Genomic DNA, 24,662 nt, shown 5'->3' on the forward strand with positions numbered 1-24,662 from the left:
TTAGTATTTATATTATTGGTTTAAATTGACGGTTCTCCTTAGTTTTCGTATATAATCAACCATGAATCAACAAAATAGTATTTGATGGCCTAGATGAATACACATTAAGATAAAGGAATATTATATTCAAAACCACACCTTGAAGGTAATTTCTTATTGGTTAGCAGTGTATTGATAGGTCATTTCATTTTTCCTAGCGGGTATTATTACTTACTTTTTTGAATCATTAGTAAATAATTATTGTTTGAATCATTTGTAAATAATTATTACCATCCAAACATCTATTAGACAAAAATGATACATTTACAACAAAAAGAAGGGCGAACACGTCAAGTCTGGAAGCCAAAACTCAAATATGCTGTTATTATGCTCACCAAAGGAACAGAAATGTTGTCATCTAGGCCTCCTTTAGTTGGAAGCGACTCGACCAATGTTGCCACCATTGCAACCAATGCCACTCGTTGAATTGTTTTCACCCGATCTAGCTCAAAGTACCCAAACTTTGAGAAGTAATATAGCATCCTGGAATAAAGGGTAAAACAAACAATCTATTACCTCAATCTTAGGCTTCTTAGCTAACAAAACTAACACAAATCATACACAAACATCTGCACTTCTGCACATACCCAATTGAGATTAAGAAACCAACTGTAAACATAGATATGCTACCAACCCAACTCTTGTGTTTGTTGTAAGGAATTTTATGGATTCCGAATCTTCTACCCATGATATCTGCAATACCTGTATTAGTGTTAAAATGTTAGAAACAACTCTAAACCACCAAGAATCAAAACACATAAGGTTGAGAAAACATACCATCACCACCACACATCATTGAAAGTGAAACCACACCGATTGGCGACTCACGCCAGAAGACAACAGAACATAGAATCAAAATCAAAACATAAAATAGAGGTCCTCTAAGCAACTCCCTGCAATCGAGTCAATTTTAGTTTTGGATGAATTCATTCGGGAACTTACTTTTAGGTAAAACAAACCACTGGGAAAAATACTGTGAGAACTTACTCCGGTTTTCCTTCTCGAGTGACTGATTTTATGAGATCTTCATTTGGCACCAGTGAAAGTCCATGAACTAGAAGCCTTACACAGTTCAATAAGGGCACTAAAGCAGCAAAATAGCGAGCCTCGGTTGAAGTACTAATCTAGGATTGAAATATAACGGTAAGAGTTTAACCCATACATTTTTTTAGAAAACAAATTACATGCAAAGCTGAAAAATACCTGAAAATTGGCCAACAACCCATATAAAGCAGTCCAGATAATATATGAACCAGCTTTCTGCTTAGATTCTGAAAGGAGAATGGAATCTAATAAATAAGTTCAACTGCCAATTTATGTTTTACTTTAGATTCCACAAAGAACCCTAAGTTTGACTTTAATATTCAAATGGTCAATTTGGATCGTGTTTTTTTATCTATGAAAATCAGCGGAAAATATTAGCTAAAAGAAAAACTTGTCAAATGGGTTAAACAGGTTAACTGTAAGAATGCAGCTTTCATAATCATATTTGATGCATCAACTACGGATAAATACAATCAGTATTGGCCGAATCAACCCGGCCCAACCCATTTGACTTATCCTTGATAATTACATGGTTTAACCAACAAAGATTGCCACATCTATAAACAACCGTATGGTTATGTATCATTCATCTTTATGTGAAGAGGTCCCGGCCTATATGCCCTTCGTCCTCATCCGCACCCCTTTTTTTGTTCGTATATAGGGTGTGTAACATGCTTATAAGTTATAAAAAAGTGGTAGGGGATCACACAACACCTACCAAAACTTATGACAAATGAAACATACATTTAAGTTCCAATAGACCACACAAAGATTGAAAATAATAGGCTGAAGTTGTCAATATCACAAGGCGTAACAACTTGCATCTTGCAGTTTTGTACTAAAATACTATAGTTGGTACTTTTAGACAGTGATGCCCTCATTTGGGTTTTAGGTGGTGTCCAACAAGATATCCTGACCCGAAAGCCCGTTTACCAAAATAAAAATTTCATTCGACCCGATCACCCGAATCATGCAAAGACATCAAGACTTCATCTAAATGTGAATTTATGCCTGGGGCAACAAACAGTTAATTAAACCTTGTTACAGCCAAATTATAACTTTATTCCATTTTTACCCTTGCAGTCTATAAGTTTCCAAACAGAAAGTTAAGGGATGTTGAGGGAAATTTAATACATGATTAGCTGTAATTGGTTGGCTGGAAATTAAGTGCCTTTATGGATGTTAGGTGATGAATAATTGGTATTTCAGGTTAATGACAAGACTCAAGTAACTGCAAGTATTATAAATTTTGTAAAGATTATTAACAATATTGTTTTTTATTTTCTGTTGTGTTTTTTAAAACTATGGTGACCCGAGTGGGTTTAAACCTTCTAGTTACCATAGTTCTTAAAAATAAATAGAAAATAATTTGAACTTTTGATGACTTTTTACAAAAGTGAAAAGAAAAAAACACTTTTTTATTAAAAAAATAATCCCATATGTGACACAAGGAGCAAAAAGCAAGGAGCCATAAAAGCAGGTGCTGTAAAAGTGAAAATAGTGCGCAGGGTACAATTACATAAACAGCAGTACTGTGTACTCTTCTTGTAATTCTGTAGCTGTTTAGATCATTTGGTCATGCAATTTACTAATCAAACTATTACTTTGATTTGTATATTTAAACAGATTGATTTAAGTAAGCTAAACAAGAAACAACCCGTCAATGTATTTAATACAGGAAGCTAAACAAAATGTCTATTTGACCGGTTAAAGTAAATAAATGTCCATTTGACCATCTCTTTTCAGTAATGTCCACCATCAATCTCATTGACCCACACACTTTTTTAATCATTAACCAACGAGATTTTCAGCCAATCAGAATTTGCCACTTGTCCGAAAAATCTTGTCATAGGACAAGAAAATCCCGTCGGAAGCCATTTTGAGCTACCAAAGAAAGTAATAACCCCTAGAGAAGCTAAAGCAAGACCTAATTGAAAATGACTTAAATTATTAATTATTCGAATATATCAACTGAATCATTTGTTTATCTTAGGCACATCAATCAATTAGTAGGCATGAGAGGATTAATCAATGTCCTCGTCAGGCGCCTAAAAAATCCTGTCGTAAGCCAAAAAAATCTCGTCTAATGCCAAAAAAAAAACTTGTCAGAGAATAAGACAGTCTAAAAATCTTGTCAGTAGTAACATGTGGCAGAATCATATTGGTTAAAATTCTAGTAAAGTAATGATTAGAAAGTGATTGGATGGACATTTTGTTTACTTTGTAAAACTCAATTCATAATATCATTTCAGATTGAGATTAACCAACCTGCTCGATGATCCGCCGCTGCGAGAGAGAATCAAAACCAGAGACGAGCGCATACGCACCCGCAACAACGAGAACACTTGCTCCTGCATCCTGAAGGAGATGATGAGGTGCAGCAAAAACACGTGGTGGAAGACGAATAATGTTAGCATTAAGAGAAGCGTTTCGAAATAGATGAGGCGGATAGCGGGCGAAGGAGGTGGTGGTGATGGCGGAGATTGATATGCAGCTGTAGGATGAGTGAGTATGGGTGGCCATGAAGACAGTGTAGTAAATGTGAATCTAATTGGATGTGTATTCACTTTTTGTGTGTGTGTGTGTTGTGGCCTTGTGGGGTAACTGCACTGATTTTAAGAAAAGGGTGGAAATCAATGGTGCCACTGTCGTTTTTATAGGGTGTCACATTCTTTCATTTCATAAATAAGGGCTTTTTGATAAATAAATAAAATGAAAAATTAGTTTTTATTAGTTCAAACTATTGTCTTTTGGTCATTGTCGGTCCCAACTAACAAATTGGTCACTGATGGTTCCAACTTTTAATGTATCTTTTCCTGACGGTCCGCGGCTAACATAATCTTAACGCCGTTAGTTTCAGGTCGCCGGAAAAACGTTTTTTTTACCGGGAAAGTCAATTTTTTGCCAGAAAACACCACCTGAACAACGCCACCACTACCAATTGACTCACTGCCAACCAACTTCCATCACTTAAGCACCATCAAATGATTCCGACGATGGTTCTAGGATTTTGGTGACCTCAATAATTAAGGCTTTGACTAGAAAAAGGTTCTTAAAGGTACGATACAAAGTTACCATGATGTTAGGGACAAAATTGTTGAATTTTCAGGAAAAAATATGTGTTTTCAGGCTAAAAACGTTTTTCCGGCTACCTGAAACTAACGACATTAGATTTCTGTTAGTCGCATACCGTTAGGAACAAATACGTTAAAAGTTGGGACCGTCAGCGGCCAATTCGTTAGTTGGGACCGGCAGTGACCAAAAGACGATAATTGGGACCAATAAAAACCATTTTTCCTAAAAAAAAGGTGCAATACATGGAGCTATTCCAATTATTACTTTATTATTATTATTTATTATTTTTTTATTAAAAACAAAAGAAATAAACCCAACTCATCAATCACTGGTCATCTTCTTCCATCACCCGACGCTTTGTAAGAAACGCTCCCCACCTTCTAAGAGCCCAAAGCGCCTCAGGGGCGGTGTTCCTGGGCGCTTTAGACTTTTTGGGTGGCCAAAGCGCCTCACTACGAAGGATCTTAAAAGTAAATTGAAATTTTACGAGTTAACATACGGAAAAAGTTTAATTCTTCAAGGGTTTAAACTATTTTTTTTATGTAAACCCATGCGTAAAAACATTGAATTGGGCACACACTTCGAGACACATTAACTTGGATTTTTTTATCGGGCTTGAATCAATATAATATAAAATAATAATAGTTAAATAAATTTATAATACGGTTGAATAAAACTAGAAGTAAATCATAAGGACTACTTTGTACTTCACTAACACTCGAGTGGAAGAAATATAAAAATGAATAACATATGACATGCAATAAAAGCTTGTAAATTGTGCTATGAGTGTATACCAAATAGAAAACTTGAACCAATCACATGGCGTCATCCACTAACCACAATGGAATTAAGCAAAAACTAAATAGTGTTTACTATGAAGAATTTTTGGAAATTTATATATAGGAAATTTTTATAGCGTCTCCTTGTTGAGATGATCGGGTCGTTTTAAAATGAAGGAGGATTTCAATGTAGAAACCAATTTGAACCTTTAACTTTAAAAACACAAAAGAACTTCATAGAAAGAAATTGAGATTGTGGTAAAATCTTAGATATTAGGAAGTGACATAGAAAATTAGCCTTTTATTTTAACAACTAATAACATCTTTTTTTTTTTGTCTAAAATGAAACTAGAATCTACAGTCTTTTGATTGAAAGGTCATAAACCTTCATTGTTAAATTTTTTGATTGAAAGGTCATAAACACAAGTAACTCGTGAACATACAATTCATGAATATATAGATATGTTGTGAAGCTAATTACAAATGTTGGATTGTGGTCGTTTCCTACACTTGAGAGGATAAAAAGGCTTTGTGCCATAACCTGTCTTTGTTATATATAACAAAATATGGAGTATGAGCAATATATAATGCAACTTGAAGCAACAAATAAACTGTTAATTGAAATTTCGAAAGAAAAAAATCATTTTTGTTTTCATTGGGAAAAAATCTGTTAAAAACATCACTACAACTCATCCGGCTAATGCTATAATCAATTGGTCCAAATAAAAAACGATTTAAGAGTACACAACGGGACTGATTGTGGTGGTACAACTCGGTTCTAAGAACAATGTAAAGAACCATAAATGTTTGTAAGTTATAACTTTACAAGAAAAATGATAGGAAAATAAAAAAGGTGTTACTAATCATTATATCTAAAAGCAGCTATTATATAAAGGGAAAGTGAATACAGTGTTGTTAATCGTCTAAGTTTAGAAGCAAAATCAGTCAAAACTACGTCGTTTTGATTAAATATAAGGAAAACCAATGTTATTCTTATTATTTCTAATTTCATATTTCTATTCCATTATTTCTGCACTTTTTATTTATAATTCCAAACAGAGCTCGCATAATTCTTCCTACATTTAAACTGATCAAATTAAAATTTTGACTTATTAAATGGAGATCGGTGTATTAGTTAAGATTTAATTGCAATGATTTATGTATTATTATGGACCCGAAAGTCGATATATTGCAAGATAGTTAGCACATTATAAAGTAATTTCATATATTTTCAAAAACATTTAATAAAAACAAAACTTAAACCATGTCAAAACCAATACAGGTATGGCTGTAAACAAGTACACCAACTCATTAGTTACTTGTAAGTTGTAACATCCCAAAAATATTATAATAGCTGTTTTAAACTTCATTTTGAGTCTTTATGCATTATTATGTGAATATTTACACAGAGTTAGAAAACAAAGAATTAAATAAATCAAACCTAACTATATGATTGTCGATTGATTGTAGATATACTGATATTATGATGACTTCAACATTTACTAAAGTTAGGGGATTATTTATCAATGTGAAACTTGCAGAAATAATATATATGCAAACAAATAATGGTAAAAGTTAGTGTACTATTGAAATCGACCTACAACTATACCATCAACAATCATTGGTGATTTGACACACCAACAAAGCTTAGGTAAGCTGTCACAATCCAAGCTCAAGTTAAAAAAAATAAACTCAATCTCATACTTCAGAAATATAAAGAACAAAACCACAAACAAAACATAAATTATCATAGGGGGCTGTCATCGGTTACTCGTCGTTTTCTATTACAAATATCAAGTAAGAAAAGCCAATTTAGCCAACAAGCACTGACGTGTTGCTCTCGGCATATGGTTACCGAATGTGCATTAGTTCTATGAGGGTGAGAGATACCTGAGAAACAAACAGTTACAAGTTGGTTGAAAACATGGGATCATTTATGAGGGTTTAGAGAAGCGGGCCCGTGTTTACATGTCTACAGGGCCCCACATGTTCTTGTCATCAGATTGAGGATCTCCTAGAAAAGAACCAAGTTTTGGTCGTGTAGGTTGGCCTTTTTCGAGTGGGAAATTCCAAAATAAATCAGATGACTCGAAGAATATGTAGAACAAGACTGCAGATGCCAAAAACAGTCCTAGAAGCAACAGATATATCTGCCATTCTGCACCACAAAGAAAACATAATAAATACATGTGAAAATAACAAAAAATAGCAAAAAAAAAGGATGATGATATTCATACACCATATGCACATGTCTGTCACATCATACGGGCCCTATAAGGTTATATGGCAAGTACGACTTTTGCAAAATACAGACTTGTCACATCTGTCACATCATACGGGCCGCATGAAAGAAACTTTTACATATGACCCGTATGACTTATTACACAACACATCTAACCCGTCACATTAGTCAGTTTCAGTAAAGTTATACGAGCCCGTATAACAGCAGGTGTAACACCTTATACGGGCCAGTGTAAACATTTTCGCCATATTATAACGGCCATATAGGGGACATATGGCCGAACGATTTGACGAAAATGTATACGGCCATATGACCCTTGTAAACCATAAACTTGTCGCATCTATCACGTCATACAAGCCGCATAAAAGCAAACTTTACATCATATGGCCCATATGACTTCTTAAATAACACACCATTGTCATAGTTTCTGTCATAGTTGTTAAAATCGAGCGCTTTTTGCGCTTAAGCGCATTTAAAGCGCCATGCGCATTAATTGCGAGTTGCATGCCTCAGATATTCAAAGCGCCATTAATATGTTCCCAACTTCCCATGCATGTTAAATATCATTTAAACAACCTGTTACTATTCTCTAGGAGTAACTAAAAATCCACTAAAGCACCGTAATCTTTTCCCAAACTTCCCATGCGTATTAAATATTATTTGACTTCAGTTACTAAATGATTAAAATATTCAGAATTTGTGATTAGGTTTTAGATTTTTAATGTTTGGAAATCTGGATATTATGATAAATGTGTTAATGGATCAAATTGTTGTTCTTGATAGTTAAAATGAATGTTTATTGAATTAAAAAATTTGTTTTTTAATGTGCGCTTTTTTTTTAAAATCGGGCGCTTTTTTTGCGCTTATCGCCTGGGCGCTAGGCCCAGCCTCAACGCTTTCGAGCGCTTATCGCATTTGATAACTATGGTTTCTGTAAAGTTATACAAAGCCGTATAACAGCTTGTAAAACACCTTATACGGGCCATTACTCGTATGAACATTTTTGCCATATCGTATGGGCCATATAGGGTCATACGGCCCGTATTATTTGGGTAAAATGTATACGTCTTCTATGACAAGTCAGTGGTGTATGGATAGTATGTCAGTGGTGTGTGTAGCTCTGTCCAAAAACATTTTTTTTAAAATGTCCGAACATGTAGATTATGTGGAGGTGTATGTGTGACTGTGTGTGAGAGAGAGAAAGAGAGACCTTTCCAGTCTGCAGGAACATTTAACTTAGTTATCATAGCTCCCCATTCATTAGAAGTCGAAAGAATAACCCTGTAAAAGCATCGACACATTACATTACAGAGTTAGTTGCTTGATGTGCAATTAGATTGTTATTATAACAATACAAATCTTGCATTCATATTTGACTAAAATATTACTTCTAAGTTATAACTTCTTTAAACACACCACGCCTACATAGGTTGCTTTACCTTTCACTTGGGCAGAAATCCAAAGAGGTGACCGGAAAGCCCAAATGAAGCCTCTTACTCCAATGAGAAACCTCCATCTTCTTTACTGTTACTACACATACATCACCATCTTTACTCGCCCTGTAACCTTAATATGTTCAGTAAAAATCACAAGATATAACGTACAAAAATTACTAATAGTGTCAATGAATTGCTGATAAACTTACTGAGCTAAATATTTTCCATCCAAGCTAATCGACATAACACATGCAGGCTTTTTAAGAAGTCTTTTGAACCCAATTCTTTCCCATGTACTAATGTCCCAGACAACTGTGATTGATCTATTGCCTGCATATATATAAAATTACAAATCCTGAAATCCGTAAAGCCAAAAAGGGATTTACAAAAGAAGAAAAAACCGAATTATACTACACTTTATGCAAATGTAAATATACCTTTCTGGACAGTACAAAACAAAAATGGTTTTGTTCCGTCCTTGGAAAATCGGCATAGCTCAATTTTCTCATCCTGCAATGAGAGAAAAAAAGTAAAAAACATAACAATTACCCTATAACTAATAAGGAGATTCGTGTTGCACCACAGTTTCTTTTACTAATTCTCAATTGAAACTTACTGAATTTCGAGTCAAAGAGTTGACTGGGACACCATCATTTGCATTCCAAATCCTAGCAGAGCCATCTGTGGATGTTGAAGCTAAGAACTCTGAATCTAGGCTGAGAGTACGACAAGAATGTAGAAACACTAAACTTCATTAGATTGGTAAAACGTAACCTGAATCAACTTATTCGTAAGTAAACCGGTTAAAATTGGCAAGAAACACAGCAGAACATTTTAAGAGCTTTAAGTATACATACCAGTTTGCAAAAATAACGTTAATACAAAGTTCATAAACTTAGAGTGCATTTAATATTCAAAATTCACCTACCTAAAATCCATATCATTGAATGACTTGTGAGCTTTTGGCTCATCTACTATGACACGCATGCTTGGCCACTCATGTATTCTGAGATGCCCGTCCTTTAATTAATTCATAAAATATTAATCATGGGTAGTGAGCAGAGGAAAAAGCTATTATCATAAACCAGTTATCAAATATCCGTATCGAAAAGAGAAAAGAAAAGTTATAAATTCCTACCACCCCTCCGGCAGCAAATCTAGATCCGTCAGTGCTAAAGGCTAAGCACTTTTGTGGTCCCACGTTTTGAAGATGTTTTAGGTCTTTAGTCACCATCTTAATATTTTTCTCGTGACCATATATTTCAAACAACCTGCACATAAGATATAAAAGGTCAATCTGTCTATAACTATCAAATGAGTCTTTGGGATTATTAATATGTCAAATAGGATCAGCAGATAAAGGCTTCTACAGAAAGTTTAAATGGTGAATGTAAATATGTAATATCATATTATGTATCTTGAATATGGCTTGCAATATTAACAGTAGCGCCATGGCAACATGACATCGTCATCATCATCATAACTAAAAATTTTGGACAACTAGAAAATTAAACTTGTGACACGACTCATAAGAGTCGAAATTTAAAAATAAAATAGCATACGTATAATGAAAGCAAATATTATGTTGAACAATGACCATTAAGGCATGTTTACTAAAGTTTGCTAGTTAGAAAGATTCAGAATTCATGGACACACTATTTGTTCAAAAAATATGGAGCACAAAAGTAACAAAAGAAAGATATAGTACTAAAAAAATAACATGACTAAGCGATTTAGTAATAAAACAAATGACAGAACACTTGATAGCTTAAAACAAAAAAATACTCAGATTCTATAGTATGCTCCTTGGTTCCACCAAACAAGAACACATCCTTTGAAAAGTTTTTCTACTAGTGTTCCACTAAAACACATCGAACACCAAAACTTAGTTTTCAGTTTACATGTGTATAAATCTCCAAAAGTCAACTCCCCTTCACAGCTCCATGTATATGTTATATCACAATTGTATGTATTGCACTTCCTCTTTCCAAAAGTCATAAGGGGGATGTTTGGCTGGAATTTTATGTAATTAGTAATTCACATTTATCATTTATTTAAATAATTACCTTATTATCCAATATCTGATTGTTTCAATCCATAATAATTATTAAATCACAACTTTAACTATTACACATGCAACCCATGATTAACACTTCATATAGCAATAATCACTTTACAACCATATAATTTTATTACTAAGGTTAAGAGCAAATTATATAAACTACAAATTCTAACCTATGCAGTCAATATTGGTGCTATATCGGTAATCAGTCCCCATGTGATATACTGGTCAGAATATCGGTAACGATAATATCAGCGTTATTCCTTCTTAGTTCTTCCATTCGTCTTTCTTCTTATTGCTGATATTAGTGTTTTAAGTCTTAATTGTCAATTGTTAGTGTTTAATGTTACTGTTTTAAGTCTTAATCAGTTTCTACTTGCTACAATTGTTAGTGTTTTGCAACTTGCAAAAGGTTAATTTGTTAATGGTAGGACAATATACTGAATTGTTAGTGTTAAATTGCTATATATATAAATTTTGCATGATATTAAAATTACCAATATCCAACCGCGATAGCATATATATCAATTACTGGTCCTTGACCGATATCTGAGTTTTCACAGCATTAACAGCATAGATTCTAAATATAAATTCAAAAATTACAGTAATAATAACAATTCTAACTGAGTATACCTGCATCCGCCCTTAGCCGTAGAGCACACAATATCATCACCACTCGGATGCACCGCTAGACTAACTGGATCACATCCGTCTTCAAACTCAAAAGTAGCCTATAGTAATAACAGAATTAACGCCACTAGACTCACGTGTACCAGTAATTAATAATTTAAATTAAACACAAATAGATATAATACCGAAGGCGAAGGCGATAGCGAGTTAGTGATTCGATCGAACGTGAAAATTTGTAACGAAGCAGGAAGATCGCCGTGCTTCAACTTCCCTAAGACGACTAGATGAGCATTCTCCGGCCGACGGATCCACGTGGCACAGGTAACCGTCCCTTGCTCCGCCGCTACGCCGCCGTTGTCCATTTTGCTAAGGGTTTTGGTTTGAGGGTCTAATTTTGGGGGCGGTTTAAAAAGCTGTTTGTTAATGGCTGTTGTTGTAATAATAATAATAATAATAATAATGATTAATGAAGGTTTGAGTCAACGATATAATCACATCATCAAGTAGGCGGGTCAACTCTGATCGTATCGGATCAAAACGGATATCCGGTTTTACGATTCGACGTTGTTTACGCGTGGGCCGGCTATCGGCCGTTGATTACTATACTAAGTGGGGTCCCACATTTCAATTTTATCTTTTTAGTTTTTAGGAATATATCAAACACTTTCTTGTATCTAAAGTTTCTTTATTAATAAATATATATTTAAATTCATCAAGAGTAAAGTGACGAGAATTTTTATCCCAAGGTTTTTCACTTTTAAGTTTTAACCAAGCTTTTGACAAACAGGGTTTTTCAGGCTTTGGATGCTGTGAAGTTAGGGTTTAGTAAGTCGTGTATGGTATTTTTTCGGCTCCTTAGTTTAAAAGCTTCGTTTTTAGCTGGATAAACTTTGGTATTTAAAATGCTGTTGCGCAGCTTGTTGTCCGTTTACCGGTCACTTTATTGTAATTGTTTTGAGGTCAATGAGATACTTTCTCCTTCTCAATAAAAGTGTCTACATTTTCTTTTTTATTTGTCTCATTACAAATGTCCACTTTCAAAATTTATTAACCAACTTTCAAGGTTACCTTTAAACAGACACAACTAACATTAATAAATAATATTTATAAATCCAATTTTTAAGGGCATTATTGTCATTTGGTAAACAAAAAAATAATAATTTAATCTATCTTAAACTTTGACTAAGACACCTTGACCGGGACGGAACGAGTATAAAAGTAAGTGTTTGTGGATTTGTTTTTAGAGAATAAAAATGTACTAAATTTTATTCTTAAAAAAAATATGGACGAACCTTCGATTAACCGATGAAAATGTCTGTAGTCGATTGCAACGAAAGCAGCGAAGTGAGTCGTTTGATATTGAAGGGTACGATTGAATCAATCACGTGTTTGGACCCTAGCGAGGATGTATCGCGACTTCACTACGATTGTGAAGAAGATACTAATGATTTGATTCATCGATATTGAATGATAAAGTTAAACAGTCGCAAGTTATGACTCAGTCACCCAACAATCATCGTTGTTGCTTCTATCATCGCTATTTCAATTCGATTATGAAGATGATGAGTTTCAACACTAGTCCATCTTATTGGCATGCTTTCATGGTGTAGAATAGGTGCCCAATCTAGTGATGTGTGGTAGGTATTTACATATAGTTAACATCAAATTTGAAGGTTCTTTTATTTAGACACAAAAAGCATATTGACCGATAAAATAATCAGAACCATATGAGTAAATTATGAAATGTTAGGACAAAAAAGGATGTAAGTATACACTTACACGTAACTTTAAGTACTAAGTGCTAAGTAGTAATATGTATTTGAACAACTAAAACAGTATAAACATGCACGCTTATTTTTAAGCCAATCATAAGTTAAGAGCCGCGAGAAATAACTTTTAATTTTTATACTTTTTATTAAACAAATTGACTACAATACACACGTAATACCAATATGTTTAAGAATTATTCTTAAAAATTATGGCACTTGTAGTTTTTCTCTAAACATGAAAATCGATTAAGAAATAAGCATGTTGTATGTCCACTTTTGCAATTCCATCAATTTAATTGTGTTTGACTTATTATGTGTCCTAGAACGTGGAGTTGAGGTATTATTACTTATCAGTGTATGGCATTTCATTATTCCTCCACTTGTGATTTGAAATTGTATTATCCTTTTTAATTCACACACGATGTGGTACTTCCGTACTTGTTCAATACAACTTAAATATTCAAGTTGTGTATTACATACCTTTTATTCAACTCTAAAATAAAGTCTCATTTATTCATGTTACTTCTTAACGTTTAACTAACAGTTCTTATTTACATATAAATAAATAAATAGATTTAGCCTACACCTTAGTGCTATTTCCAATCTGAGTTGGTATTACCAGATTACGTTCGATAGCGTGTTATGCTGGTACCAACGCTAGGTTTCCAGTCTCGTATTTTCTCATTTTTACGTGTTTCATTGTAAAGGGTTGTCTCAATCAACTCTCTCTAACTCGTTCAATGAGAAACGACCACCCATATCAACCTAAAATTCTTGAAAAGTGATCCATATCAACTATTTTTTGGGATGGTAGGGATTGAGAACAAGAGAGAGCTAATTAAAGTGTGGGTGTTCTAATAAATTGAGTAAAAGAAAGCATAAACAAACTCACTCAAATCAAAAATCAATTTATTGCTTTGTACTAAATTTGGAGAATTAATTGGTAGCTAATCTAAAATCCAAGGAGTAGATAAAACACACATCAGAAGGTGAAATCAAGCTTTCCACATACTCCATGGACGGTATATACGCTGTAAACGCAAAGTCACGAAGATTGGTTAAACTCCTGAGTATCTTATATGAATGTTTTGATGTGTCATAGATACGAAGTAGACTTGATGTATTCGTCATAATAATTTTTCCGCTACTCAAAATATTTAAAGGGTAGACACGCTGAGACCATCTACATCTCGCGTCCAAAGCGAATGTGAATGAATGTGCTTTCATCCATGAGTTATCATTGCCCTGTTCTTTCATCAACCATAGATCAAATCTAGTATTGTTAATGATGTTAATCATGCAAAGGCATCCGCTTGTCGATCCCAATAGACTCGACATGTTTGGAAGTTCATGGTGTAGAGGCGATAGTTGTTCGAGTCCATCAGGCAGTTTCATCATTGAAAATATCATCTCCTTAACATTGAGAGCCAAGATTGGCGAATATTTTTTCGAAGTTGCCCAATACAAAAAGCCATTTACAAACACACCCACATCACTCAAGAAGTGATAATCCCATTCGATGCATTGCGGTGGCGTGCTCCGTGAACTAGTTTTAAGATCAAAGACATCATATTTGTACTCTAAATTAATGCTAATAGCTTGAAATGTAACAATCTTTAAGTCACGTGTGGTCTCACCATAACCATAACCAAATCCAAACACATAGGGGAACTTGTGAAAGTAGGAGGAACGCGGATTCATCACCACGAGTATCTTTGATGCACAAGTTAATGGATTGAATAGGACCAGCTCACAACGTAACAAGCTACGATGAATAAGAGCCAAAAGCACAATGCCATTGAATGTTCCAACAATGGAGATTTTATGTGTGCACCGGTTTACCTGATAAGGAATTCGGGCCATAGCGTTTTCGGCCAGTGCGTTGTCATCTATGACAACGAGAGGCCCGGGGATTGGCAAAAGGAGAAGGATCATTTGACGTGATCTCGACTTCATAAAATAAGGATCTGAAATCAGACCATACCAATGCTTTGACACGCATAGAAAACGTAGTAAAGGCTTTCCCGGAAGTCGAGCAAGTATGTTGCGAAGAACGTCGTCTCCTATATGATGTGTGTTGGCCATAGATCATAGATGCAATGTACGTTTTTAATGGCAGTGACCGGCTGATGAAATTTGTTTATAAACCCTACTTTGGATCTGTTTGAAATATTCATACTTGATAAATTATGTTTATCTTAAACTAATTTGCATAAGAAACTACTTAAAAGTTGTAAGTGTTTGAAAAGTTTGTTGAAATCTGATCTCAAAAATAATATATATCAAATTATTTATATTGTATAATTATAATTGAACTTTACTCTATTTCTAATGTGGATAAGGGTGTCGGTGTGCATGGTTTTTGGTTTGTTTTAGATTAAATACAAACACAAAATATAAGCCTACAAACGAGCCGGGCATTCATTAAATTTTTTGTCAGGAAGTTCGGTTATCTAATAAACGAACAAACATGAACAATTTTTATTATTTAAATAAATGAGTGAACATGAACACACGTTTAGTTCGTTCATTTATTTTAATGAGCATCCGTTTATGTTGGTCTTAGTTTTAATAAATACATAAGTTTGTTCGTTAATTAGACCAACTGTACGTTTATGTTTTCAGGTTATGTTCATTTACGTTCGTGAACTGTTCATTTAAGTTTTAAAAGAATAAACTCGGAAATGCACATTTTGTTAATAAACGAACATGAACAAAAAATTTGTTCCACAATATGTTCATGTTCATTTTCGGTTAAAGTTAAACAAACGAACATAAACATACCCACGTTTGTTAATATACTATGTTGGTTTGATTTCTTTACGTATTCCACTACACACAACTTTGTAATTATCAAACCATTTAGAGTTCATAGAATTGTAGAATTAAAAAGACCATTTTATTTTAACCAAAAACCTTTAACAAAATAAAAGTGTGTTAACATATCCAAATCTCATGAAACTGAAAAAAAACATAATCAATATGTTCTAAAAAATTTAACGATGTTAGATAACACAAATATCAGAAGGTGAGATCAAGCTTTCCACGTACTCCATGCCCGATATGTACTTCAAATCACCAAGAGTTTTCGAACTCTTGAGTATCTTATATGAATGTTTTGATGCGTCGTAGATAACAAGTAGTCTTGATTTCTCTCTCATAAGAATTTTTCCGTTACCCAAAATACAAATAGGAAAGACCATCGAAAACGAGCCAGGTCCCAAATCCAAAGCGAATTTAAATGAATGTACTTTCATCCATGAGTTCTCATCGCACTGTTCTTTCATCAACCACACATCAAATTTGCCTATGTCAATGCTATCAATCACATAGAGACACCCGCCTTTGGATCCCAAAAGACACATTCCATCAGGCAGATGCGCTAGGTATTCGAGTCAATCAGGCAATTTTATCTGTGAAAATACCATCTCCTTAACATTGAGGGCCAAGATTGACGAAAAACTTTTCGAAGTTGCCCAATACAAAAAACCATTTACAAATACACCCACCACATCCTTGAAGTAAAAATCCCATTGGATCATGTATTGTTGCGGCGTGCTCCACGAACTAGTTTTAACATCAAAGACATCAAATTCCGTATTTCGTCTAACAATCTTTAAGTCATGTGTGGTCTCACCATAACCAAATCCAAACACATAGGGAACCTTGTGATCGTTGGAAGGCGGGTCCATCACCACAAGTATCTTTGATGCACGCGTTAAGGGATTGTATAGGACTAGCTGACAATGTAAGGAGTCATCATAAAGAGCCAAAAGCGCAATGCCGTTGAATGTTCCAACTATGCTGGTAACTTTATGCACGTATTGTCGTTTTACAGGGAAACGAATTCTGACAATGGGATGAGCCGGTACGTTATTATCTATAATAACGAGAGACCCACGGATCAATGACCAATGGAGAAGGATCATTTGATGTGATCTCGACTTCATAATGTTCCATTAATTGATTTGGCTAATTGTAATTCGTTAACCCGAACATGAACCATTTTATTTGAAAAAAAAATTATTTAACTTTTTCCATACTAATACTTTAATGTTCTAAGAATTAATATATCACTTTTATTAATGTTCAGCGGTTACGTTTTAAACATGACAACTTGGTAAAAAAAAACTTATATGGTTAAAGTTTTTACATACACGAAAAGGACTCCTGAGCTAAACGTGTTTATGGTTTGACCCAAAATTTATCGACCCCTTTAGACTGAACCCAAACTGCCAAACTTTGTGGTGCTTTTTGTCATCTCAGAAATTCGCACCCAATATTGTCACTGATATATATCAATATATGTGTCATTTAAAGGAATTTTACATCCGGCACAACGACAGGTATTTTCGATTAGCTCTGTTGCAGAGGGGGAATGTGTAATTTGTTGCCTTGAGAGGCAGCAATCAAGAGACAGATTACCTCCGATGCAAAGAGGGAAGTTTAATATATGTACGTTATGATACATGGGGTGTAATGCTAGAGCTTTACAGTGAAGACGGTTGGGTTTTAGTCAATGTGGCATGGTTCTTTACAGAGAACGGGCTTTCGATCATAATTCATGAGTGCGAATGTGACAACAAGAGGATTTAAGGAAATGCATGTCGTACTCATATGGAGATGAGGTAAGCGGTTCATAACGTGATGCGAGTGTGTTCTCACATTCAAGTATATTGCACCCGAAAAGGGAGATTTTCTTTAATTAGCATGTTCTTATCATTGTTTATGCAATCTAGGATACTATATGTTTGTAAATTACGAATGTAATAAAATGTAAGTATACAAATATGATATGTACTAAATTTTTTAAATATTTTTTCATCTTTTGTGTCATATTTAAGTTACTTGGTTAATATTTATTTGATTTTTAAAATTTCATAGATTATATTTATTAATATGTTTTAAAAATAATTTTATCAACCCGTGTGTTACACGGGCATATATAAACAACTAGTTTGATCCTCCCGTGTTACGGGGGTTTATTCAAGTTTTTGTTTTTAATCGTCCGTTATTTTATGATGATTTATTTTATTCTTTAACGTAGTTTTGTTTTAATTAAATATATATATATATATATATATATATATTAGTTTGTTATTATATTTTTTAGTGTTTGGGTTTTTCAATTAAGATGTGCAGGTTTTTTGTATTTTTTAACGAATACACATAAACTAAGACGAGCATCTTGATTTTTTTAAATGAGTAAACATGAACACAAATATTTGTCTAATGAAAAAGGGGGCGTTGATGTAGTTGTCGATGGTGGGTAGATCGAAAGTTAATCGGCGGTAGAGATGATAACCGAGCAACATAGAACATGTAAAGGAGAAATTGAATTAAGGTTTAATGATGAAAGTGTTTACCAATAAATGAGATCTTATAATCCATTTGAGGGCTATTAGGGTTTGGTAAGACCCATAACCCGTTAAAATTATTCTTTGATGATTAAGGTGTTATTTTACAAATAAATGAGATGTTATAACCCGTTTAAAGGAAATCCGGGTTTAGTGAGACCCATGACCCGCAAAAATTATTGTTTGATTATGAAAAAGTTTCACAAATAAATAAGATGTTATAACCCATTTAAAGGCTATCCGGGTTTGGTGAGACTCATACCCGCAAATATTGGTCAAATACATGAGAAATCTCCATTTAAAAATCAAGCAATCTGATGACTTTAGAAAATGGGGGGAACAGCCTGAGAGTGACACGTAGGATTTTATAGTAGACAATTATATAGATAGTTAGATGGTATTAAAAAGTTTGAAATCTTATTTCAAGGTTTTTCAAAATAGCTTTTATTAAAAACTTCGAACTTTCAAGTAATTTCTTATGCATATTACTTTAAGAGATAAACATAATTCAGCAACTATATATATTCCAAAAAAAATTATCAGAAGTAGGGTTTCCATGCATCCCAATAAATTAACATAATTCATCAGCCGGTCATCCCATTAAAACATTGCAAGTATGACGAACACACATCATATATTCTTCACAGCATACTTACTCGACTTCCTGGAAAGCCTTTACTACGGTTTCGAATTACAATTAGCCAAATCAATTAATGGTTCATGTTCGGGTTAACTAATATAAAACTATAAAATATAAAACTATAATGACAAATAAAAAATCTTTAACAATAAGGAAACTTACATGATTGTTTCACTTAGATACAAAGTGACCTACTTGAACCAGTTCCATTAAACTCCATCAACATTCGGCAGGTTCAATGTCATTCAAACGTCAATGATTACCAACTAAGCAATATTTAACAAATACCCTAAATTTGAAGAAATACAAAAATGTAAATTTTGAACCAGGTGTAAAATATTTGAAAAGGAGTGGTAAAACATTTAAATTATGGAAGAAGATGAATACCAATTCGAAATTAGATAGATGAAGCACTAATTTAAAGAAGGAATAACCCATGTAAATTATTGGAAATATAAATCACCAGCCATAATTGAACATGTATGGCAAATACATACAAAGATCAGCATAGAACATGTACCCATTAACAGGCTATGTACTATCCTCTTAAAAAACAAAAGGTATATACACTAAAAAAAATAATAAATGCTACTCAAATGACAAACCTAAATGAGCAAGTTTTTGAAAAAAAAGAGAGATAAACACAAAAGTCACTCCAGCCTTGAAAACGATGTATACACACACATACTAATGTGAAACAAAATCACTAAGTTAAGAATATGCTTTTGAATGAAAATGCATATTTTATTTTAGCTATTAAGCTTATATTTAAAGTTAGATTTATGAAAACTGGTGAAGAAGTGTCTCGATACCAATTTCATATTTCATACGACCATTCATGTGCATATAAGTATGGGTATGAGTAAATTATCTACCTATGGAAAAAAGCATTACCTGACAAAGCAGTCAGTATGGTAGTATTAGGTTTGTCTGCAATGTATTCCTCTTCTGAAGTTTCCAGCCCATTATTTGCTTGATCTTCCAACTTTGGATCATCAATAAGTTAAATCATATAATAATACAAAAAAAAAATCTAATGAGCATATAACCCAATTCCTTATTTATAATCGATCCAAATGCACAATAATATTATGTGCGTCTGATTATCACATCTAGCATGAGCCTTTAGACCATTGAATTTTATTGGTCAAATATACCACAAAAGTCAAACTACCCGAGAAGTCAAGTTTGTTGATGAACACAAACAAACATATGTAGAATAATGAAAACCCCGTCAGGTGTAATGTATTATTGATAAATTATATATAGGTGTACAATTAGATAAATACAAAGAAACATAATCAAATACAATCTCTTAATTATGGTAACACTATTATACTAAAACTCTAATAATATATTCTTCTACAATATTCTCTAACATTCCCCCGCAGTCAGAGCGGTAGGAAATCGGACGCTCAGACTGGAGCGTGAAGCTTCTGTAGATACATGATCGGCTGTCACGTAGAGCAGGAACTCGATCGGTTATAGGATCTAAGAAGATCACTGGTGGCATGACCGTGGTCAGGCGGCTAAGCATGGCCGAAGCAACGACTTGACGGCAAAGAAAAAAAATTATATATTCCGAAGAATAAAACCGAATAAATAAAATCTAATAATATATAAAAATATATTTTTTTTACGAAAAAAAACTAAGCTAAAAGGAAAAAAAATGAAAAGTAAAATAAGAAAACAACTCCCGAAGGATAGAAAAAAGAATAATAACTAAATAAATTAAATAATAAAAACTATAAGTTTTTTTTTATGTTTCAGAGAAGAAAGAAAAAGAAAAAAAGAAAAAACAAAACAAAAACTAAATAAAAAGGAAAAAAAAAATAAGTGTCGAGAAGGTAAAACAAATATATCAAAAGGAAAAAAAGATAATAAAAAACAAATAATTCAAAATCAAAAGTGCTTCTCCAGATTTAAAACGTAGTAACACATGTGTTACGCTCGGAACCGAAACATAGAACCGGATAGTTGGCGGCGCATGAGGAAGCAGTGGTTTTTACTTTTGTCGGTAGGTGTGTCAGTGTTAGATAAAAAGCGGAGACCAAAGATAGACCGTAGACCCTTAGTCTATGGCGGCGGTTAATCGTAATTTACACCGGCGGCCGAAGCCAATTATATATATATATATATGTACAAACGTCCCCGGGGTAGGACGAGAACGAGTAGAAGAGAAAGATTTAGGCCAGAACCTTAAGGCTTTGAACCATGTAGAATAATGAAAACTCCGTAAGGTGTAATGTATTATTGATAAATTATATATAGGTGTACAATTAGATAAATACAAAGAAACATAATCAAATACAATCTCTTAATTATGGTAACACTATTATACTAAAACTCTAATAATATATTCTTCTACAATATTCTCTAACAACATAAACGAACACATTTAAATGAACACAAACGAACAAATATCAATCAATCATGCCCAGTAAAATATCAAAACCTTTAAGTAGATGACTCATCCAGACAATATTTAATTGCTATTTTATTAATATGTAAGCGAACATAAATAAAAGGACATAAATGAACGAATATAAACGAACGTTTACGAACATAAATGAACAAACGAAAAAAGTTTTCATCTTCGTTTGTTTAATGAAATGAACATGAGTTTTTTGTTCATGTTTGTTCGTTTATTAAGTAAACGAACTTTCAGGCCGAACAGTTCACAAATAGTTCACTGAACGGTCGATTGGTTTCATGCCTACTCTCCATATAAAGACCAATTTAAAGATACTGTTAATCTATTATGGTGTGTTAAGTGGATGTTGCCATTACCTATTAAAAGACCAACTAAATTGATAAAGCATGTTTTAATCCTGAGGAAAAACTTGCCAATACAAAAGGAAAGCTGGAACAAAACTTGCGATTTCAAAGTGAAAATTGGACCTCTATATACCTGACCTGAGTGCTTCATTTTCCCTTTTTGAAAAAGCTTTCTTATATGTGTATTATTTGTAGATACGAAAAGAGAAAATGTTAATATAACTTTCAAAGAAACAAAAAACGGGACCAACAAATTGAAACCAAGAATCTGATATGCTTTGCAGACCCAGATTTATATTGGCCACAAATATTATATAAAGAATCACAAATCAATAATTTTTTTTCTTAAAGAACTCATTTTACACATGATGCAAAGTAAGTTATTTTCCTTTTCAGCAATGAAAACATCAAGAAGTAAACAAAACAACACTCATTTTCCTTTCCAGCATTAGAAACGACGAATATTAATTCAAAAATATGATCACAATTTAGAGAGAATAGAACCCTACCGAAAGTGAATAAAATTTTTGCTAATTAATACTCATTGCAAAAAAGGTTGGGGTCCGAATGGGCCTGACCAAAATACTTCCGGCTCATGTCGAGTTGGGCTCCAAACGGGTCGTTTTAAAAATGGTTTATTATTTTACACATGATGCATAACATACCTTGCTAGAATTCGTAACCAAAGTCTGTGAGGCTTTCAATTTCTCGATCATCCTTCTTCCTCTCCTATGCATTATAAGGTATAAACTATAAAGCACCACCACTGGCGTAATTGAATTTAAAAAAAATAAGGATGAATAATGTTGACAATTTTAAATCAAAAAATAAAAATGTTTATGTCCAAAACATAACTAATTAGTCATTTGGCCTTGAATGAATTTTGAAATAATCTTAGCGCAATCACTATTATCGATATTCATTATTTATGCTAGTAATTTTAATAGGTCATGCAAACAGAAATTATAAAAACATAGTTAATAACAATCATAGAAAGATGTTTTGACAAACAATTTCAAATAATACACATAGCAGCCAAGTTACAATCAATTAAAACCTTAAACTTCATAACTTTCAAAATCTACATGCATTAACAAATTCAAAATTATGACGTAACCTTTTGTTTTCCGGCCGGATCTAGAATTCAATACATCTTGATAAAATTTCGAATTCCAAAGTCAAACCTTTATTTGAAATGGACTTTGATGTAATATTAGCACATAAATCTTAAAATGTTTAAGTTACCATTAAAAAAAATCCTATTTGAACACATCCTAACAGAACCACGATAAAACAAAGCAATAGGGGGGCATTATCATAGAAAATTTAAATCGTCATCTTCATACAACAAAAAAAAGGTATTATTAACAAAAGCTTTCAAAAGCTCCAATTAAATTTTGTAAAATAATAATAATAATAATAATAATAATAATAATAATAATAATAATAATAATGTTAACAAAAGCTTTCAAATCTCGTATCAAACAAATCAACAATAATATTTACTTCATATTTCATTAAAAGCAACCAAACGATTTACATTGAAATGGCATGTAAGCGGGCAACAAGCTGCGCCGTGATCAAATCCAGTTAAGCGGGCAACAAGTTTCGATTTACAATAATCAAAAAACGTAAAATCAAACTTGAAATACAACCATGATCAAATCCAGTTAATCAAAAGAGGCTAAAATTACGGTAAGTTTTGATTAATGATTTAAATGTATAAGAAGATGGAAGATTGTTGACAATGATACCTCGACAATGATCGATATTGTTGATTGTGTGAAACCGAATCTGTAAACCAAAGTTAGGTATCACAAGAAAATTATTATAATTAGATTGTTGACAATGACACCTCGATGATGATCGATTAATACCCGATTTGTTGATGATGAATGTATGGTTAAAGATCAACGGCCGCCGGCGCTATGAAATCGATATGTTGAAGAGTATTGTAACATAGCTATTGAGAATGAAAATGAAGAGAGATTAACACTGCGTGATTAGTATTGAGTATTAACCATAAGATTAGTATACTAATCACACGTAGTGAAAGGAGAATTAGGATAGGTATATAGGAGCGGCGGATTTTTCTACTTGTATCACAAAAACATCGGCATCTTTTTCGGCGTCAATGGCGTCAACTTCTATAGCTCCGGAGGTATATAATATCGGTTTATTGTTTCTAACTTTCTATATTAAACTTTAAACTCCGTTTTGTTGTATTTTATATTATCTTATTTTAAACCATGTGAATCTCCGTTTTGTTTGTGATAAAGTGAATGATCTTTGATCTATATTTTTATCTACACTTCGACCTATATATACGAGACCATAGTCTTTTATCCGGATATAGTCTTTAGCAATCCTCAAGCCCAATTATAGTCTTTAGCCCGCAACAAAAAATTAATAGCCCAAATTCATATATCATAAAACACAAAACAAAAAACAATTATTAGAAAAAAAATGTTTGGTATATATTGAATTGAAACATACATATATTTCATTTATGACTCGTGTTGTGTTAATGATATATTAGTATTGTTTCCTAATAGACTTGGCCAGAAGTTTTTGATTGTATCAAGTATAATTTAAGTAATTGGTAAAATCAGTTACCAATTAGGTTATATGATGTGCTTCGATTCTTGAGTGATGTTATTGCTAATCTGCTTGTGTTTTCTTGCAGAGTTACGTCAGAGCCTAGCAACTTATCTGGCAAGGAGGGAGGTGACCCTTTCGGAAATCCCAAATCAGAATTTTGGCATTTTTTGGGGGACGCGGAGGGACTGAGTGTTAGTGTTGTTGATTCAC

General features: G+C 33.2%; 4 protein-coding genes across 4 annotated transcripts; all 4 read right to left on the reverse strand.

The window, feature by feature from the left end:
• Window positions 1-52: 52 nt before the first annotated feature.
• On the reverse strand, window positions 53-3,606 carry LOC143618699 (phytol kinase 1, chloroplastic-like). Its single transcript, XM_077090804.1, has 6 exons — window positions 3,352-3,606; window positions 1,243-1,328; window positions 1,027-1,158; window positions 817-932; window positions 627-741; window positions 53-522 (listed from the first exon to the last, which is right to left on the reverse strand). Exons 1-6 carry the CDS (start codon window positions 3,604-3,606, stop codon window positions 330-332), a joined length of 897 nt encoding a protein of 298 aa, XP_076946919.1. The 3' UTR covers window positions 53-329.
• A 3,042-nt stretch (window positions 3,607-6,648) lies between these two features.
• LOC143618778 (SEC12-like protein 1) lies at window positions 6,649-11,755 on the reverse strand. The gene is made up of 10 exons (XM_077090876.1): window positions 11,493-11,755; window positions 11,311-11,408; window positions 9,754-9,886; window positions 9,544-9,635; window positions 9,232-9,331; window positions 9,053-9,125; window positions 8,825-8,945; window positions 8,619-8,738; window positions 8,390-8,460; window positions 6,649-7,095 (listed from the first exon to the last, which is right to left on the reverse strand). Exons 1-10 carry the CDS (start codon window positions 11,667-11,669, stop codon window positions 6,902-6,904), a joined length of 1,179 nt encoding a protein of 392 aa, XP_076946991.1. The 5' UTR covers window positions 11,670-11,755; the 3' UTR covers window positions 6,649-6,901.
• Window positions 11,756-14,012: 2,257 nt separating this feature from the next.
• Window positions 14,013-15,161, reverse strand: LOC143618700 (F-box protein At3g07870-like). Its single transcript, XM_077090805.1, has one exon. The coding sequence runs from the start codon at window positions 15,159-15,161 to the stop codon at window positions 14,013-14,015; it is 1,149 nt and encodes a 382-aa protein (XP_076946920.1).
• A 1,310-nt stretch (window positions 15,162-16,471) lies between these two features.
• LOC143618701 (F-box/kelch-repeat protein At3g23880-like) lies at window positions 16,472-17,026 on the reverse strand. The gene has a single exon (XM_077090806.1). The coding sequence runs from the start codon at window positions 17,024-17,026 to the stop codon at window positions 16,472-16,474; it is 555 nt and encodes a 184-aa protein (XP_076946921.1).
• Window positions 17,027-24,662: the final 7,636 nt, after the last annotated feature.

This window comes from Bidens hawaiensis, unplaced genomic scaffold (assembly GCF_021521415.1).
Source record: "Bidens hawaiensis isolate Kalapana, Puna unplaced genomic scaffold, B.hawaiensis_p1.1 tig00002338_1, whole genome shotgun sequence".
NCBI classification, from domain to species: Eukaryota; Viridiplantae; Streptophyta; class Magnoliopsida; order Asterales; family Asteraceae; genus Bidens; species Bidens hawaiensis.

Excerpts from the sequence above, each read along its gene's own strand:
- LOC143618778 (XM_077090876.1), bottom strand. The coding sequence starts at position 11,669 with ATGGACAACGGCGGCGTAGCGGCGGAGCAAGGGACGGTTACCTGTGCC. Across the intron at positions 8,739-8,824 it reads GATGGAAAATATTTAGCTCA|GGCGAGTAAAGATGGTGATG; the intron begins GTAAGTTTATCA and ends TTAAGGTTACAG. Across the intron at positions 8,461-8,618 it reads GATTTCTGCCCAAGTGAAAG|GGTTATTCTTTCGACTTCTA; the intron begins GTAAAGCAACCT and ends ATGCTTTTACAG.
- LOC143618699 (XM_077090804.1), bottom strand. The coding sequence starts at position 3,606 with ATGGCCACCCATACTCACTCATCCTACAGCTGCATATCAATCTCCGCC. Across the intron at positions 1,329-3,351 it reads AGCGGCGGATCATCGAGCAG|ATTCCATTCTCCTTTCAGAA; the intron begins GTTGGTTAATCT and ends CTTATTTATTAG. Across the intron at positions 523-626 it reads GGTTTCTTAATCTCAATTGG|GATGCTATATTACTTCTCAA; the intron begins GTATGTGCAGAA and ends CCTTTATTCCAG.
- LOC143618700 (XM_077090805.1), bottom strand. The coding sequence starts at position 15,161 with ATGGCCAACACACATCATATAGGAGACGACGTTCTTCGCAACATACTT.
- LOC143618701 (XM_077090806.1), bottom strand. The coding sequence starts at position 17,026 with ATGAAGTCGAGATCACATCAAATGATCCTTCTCCATTGGTCATTGATC.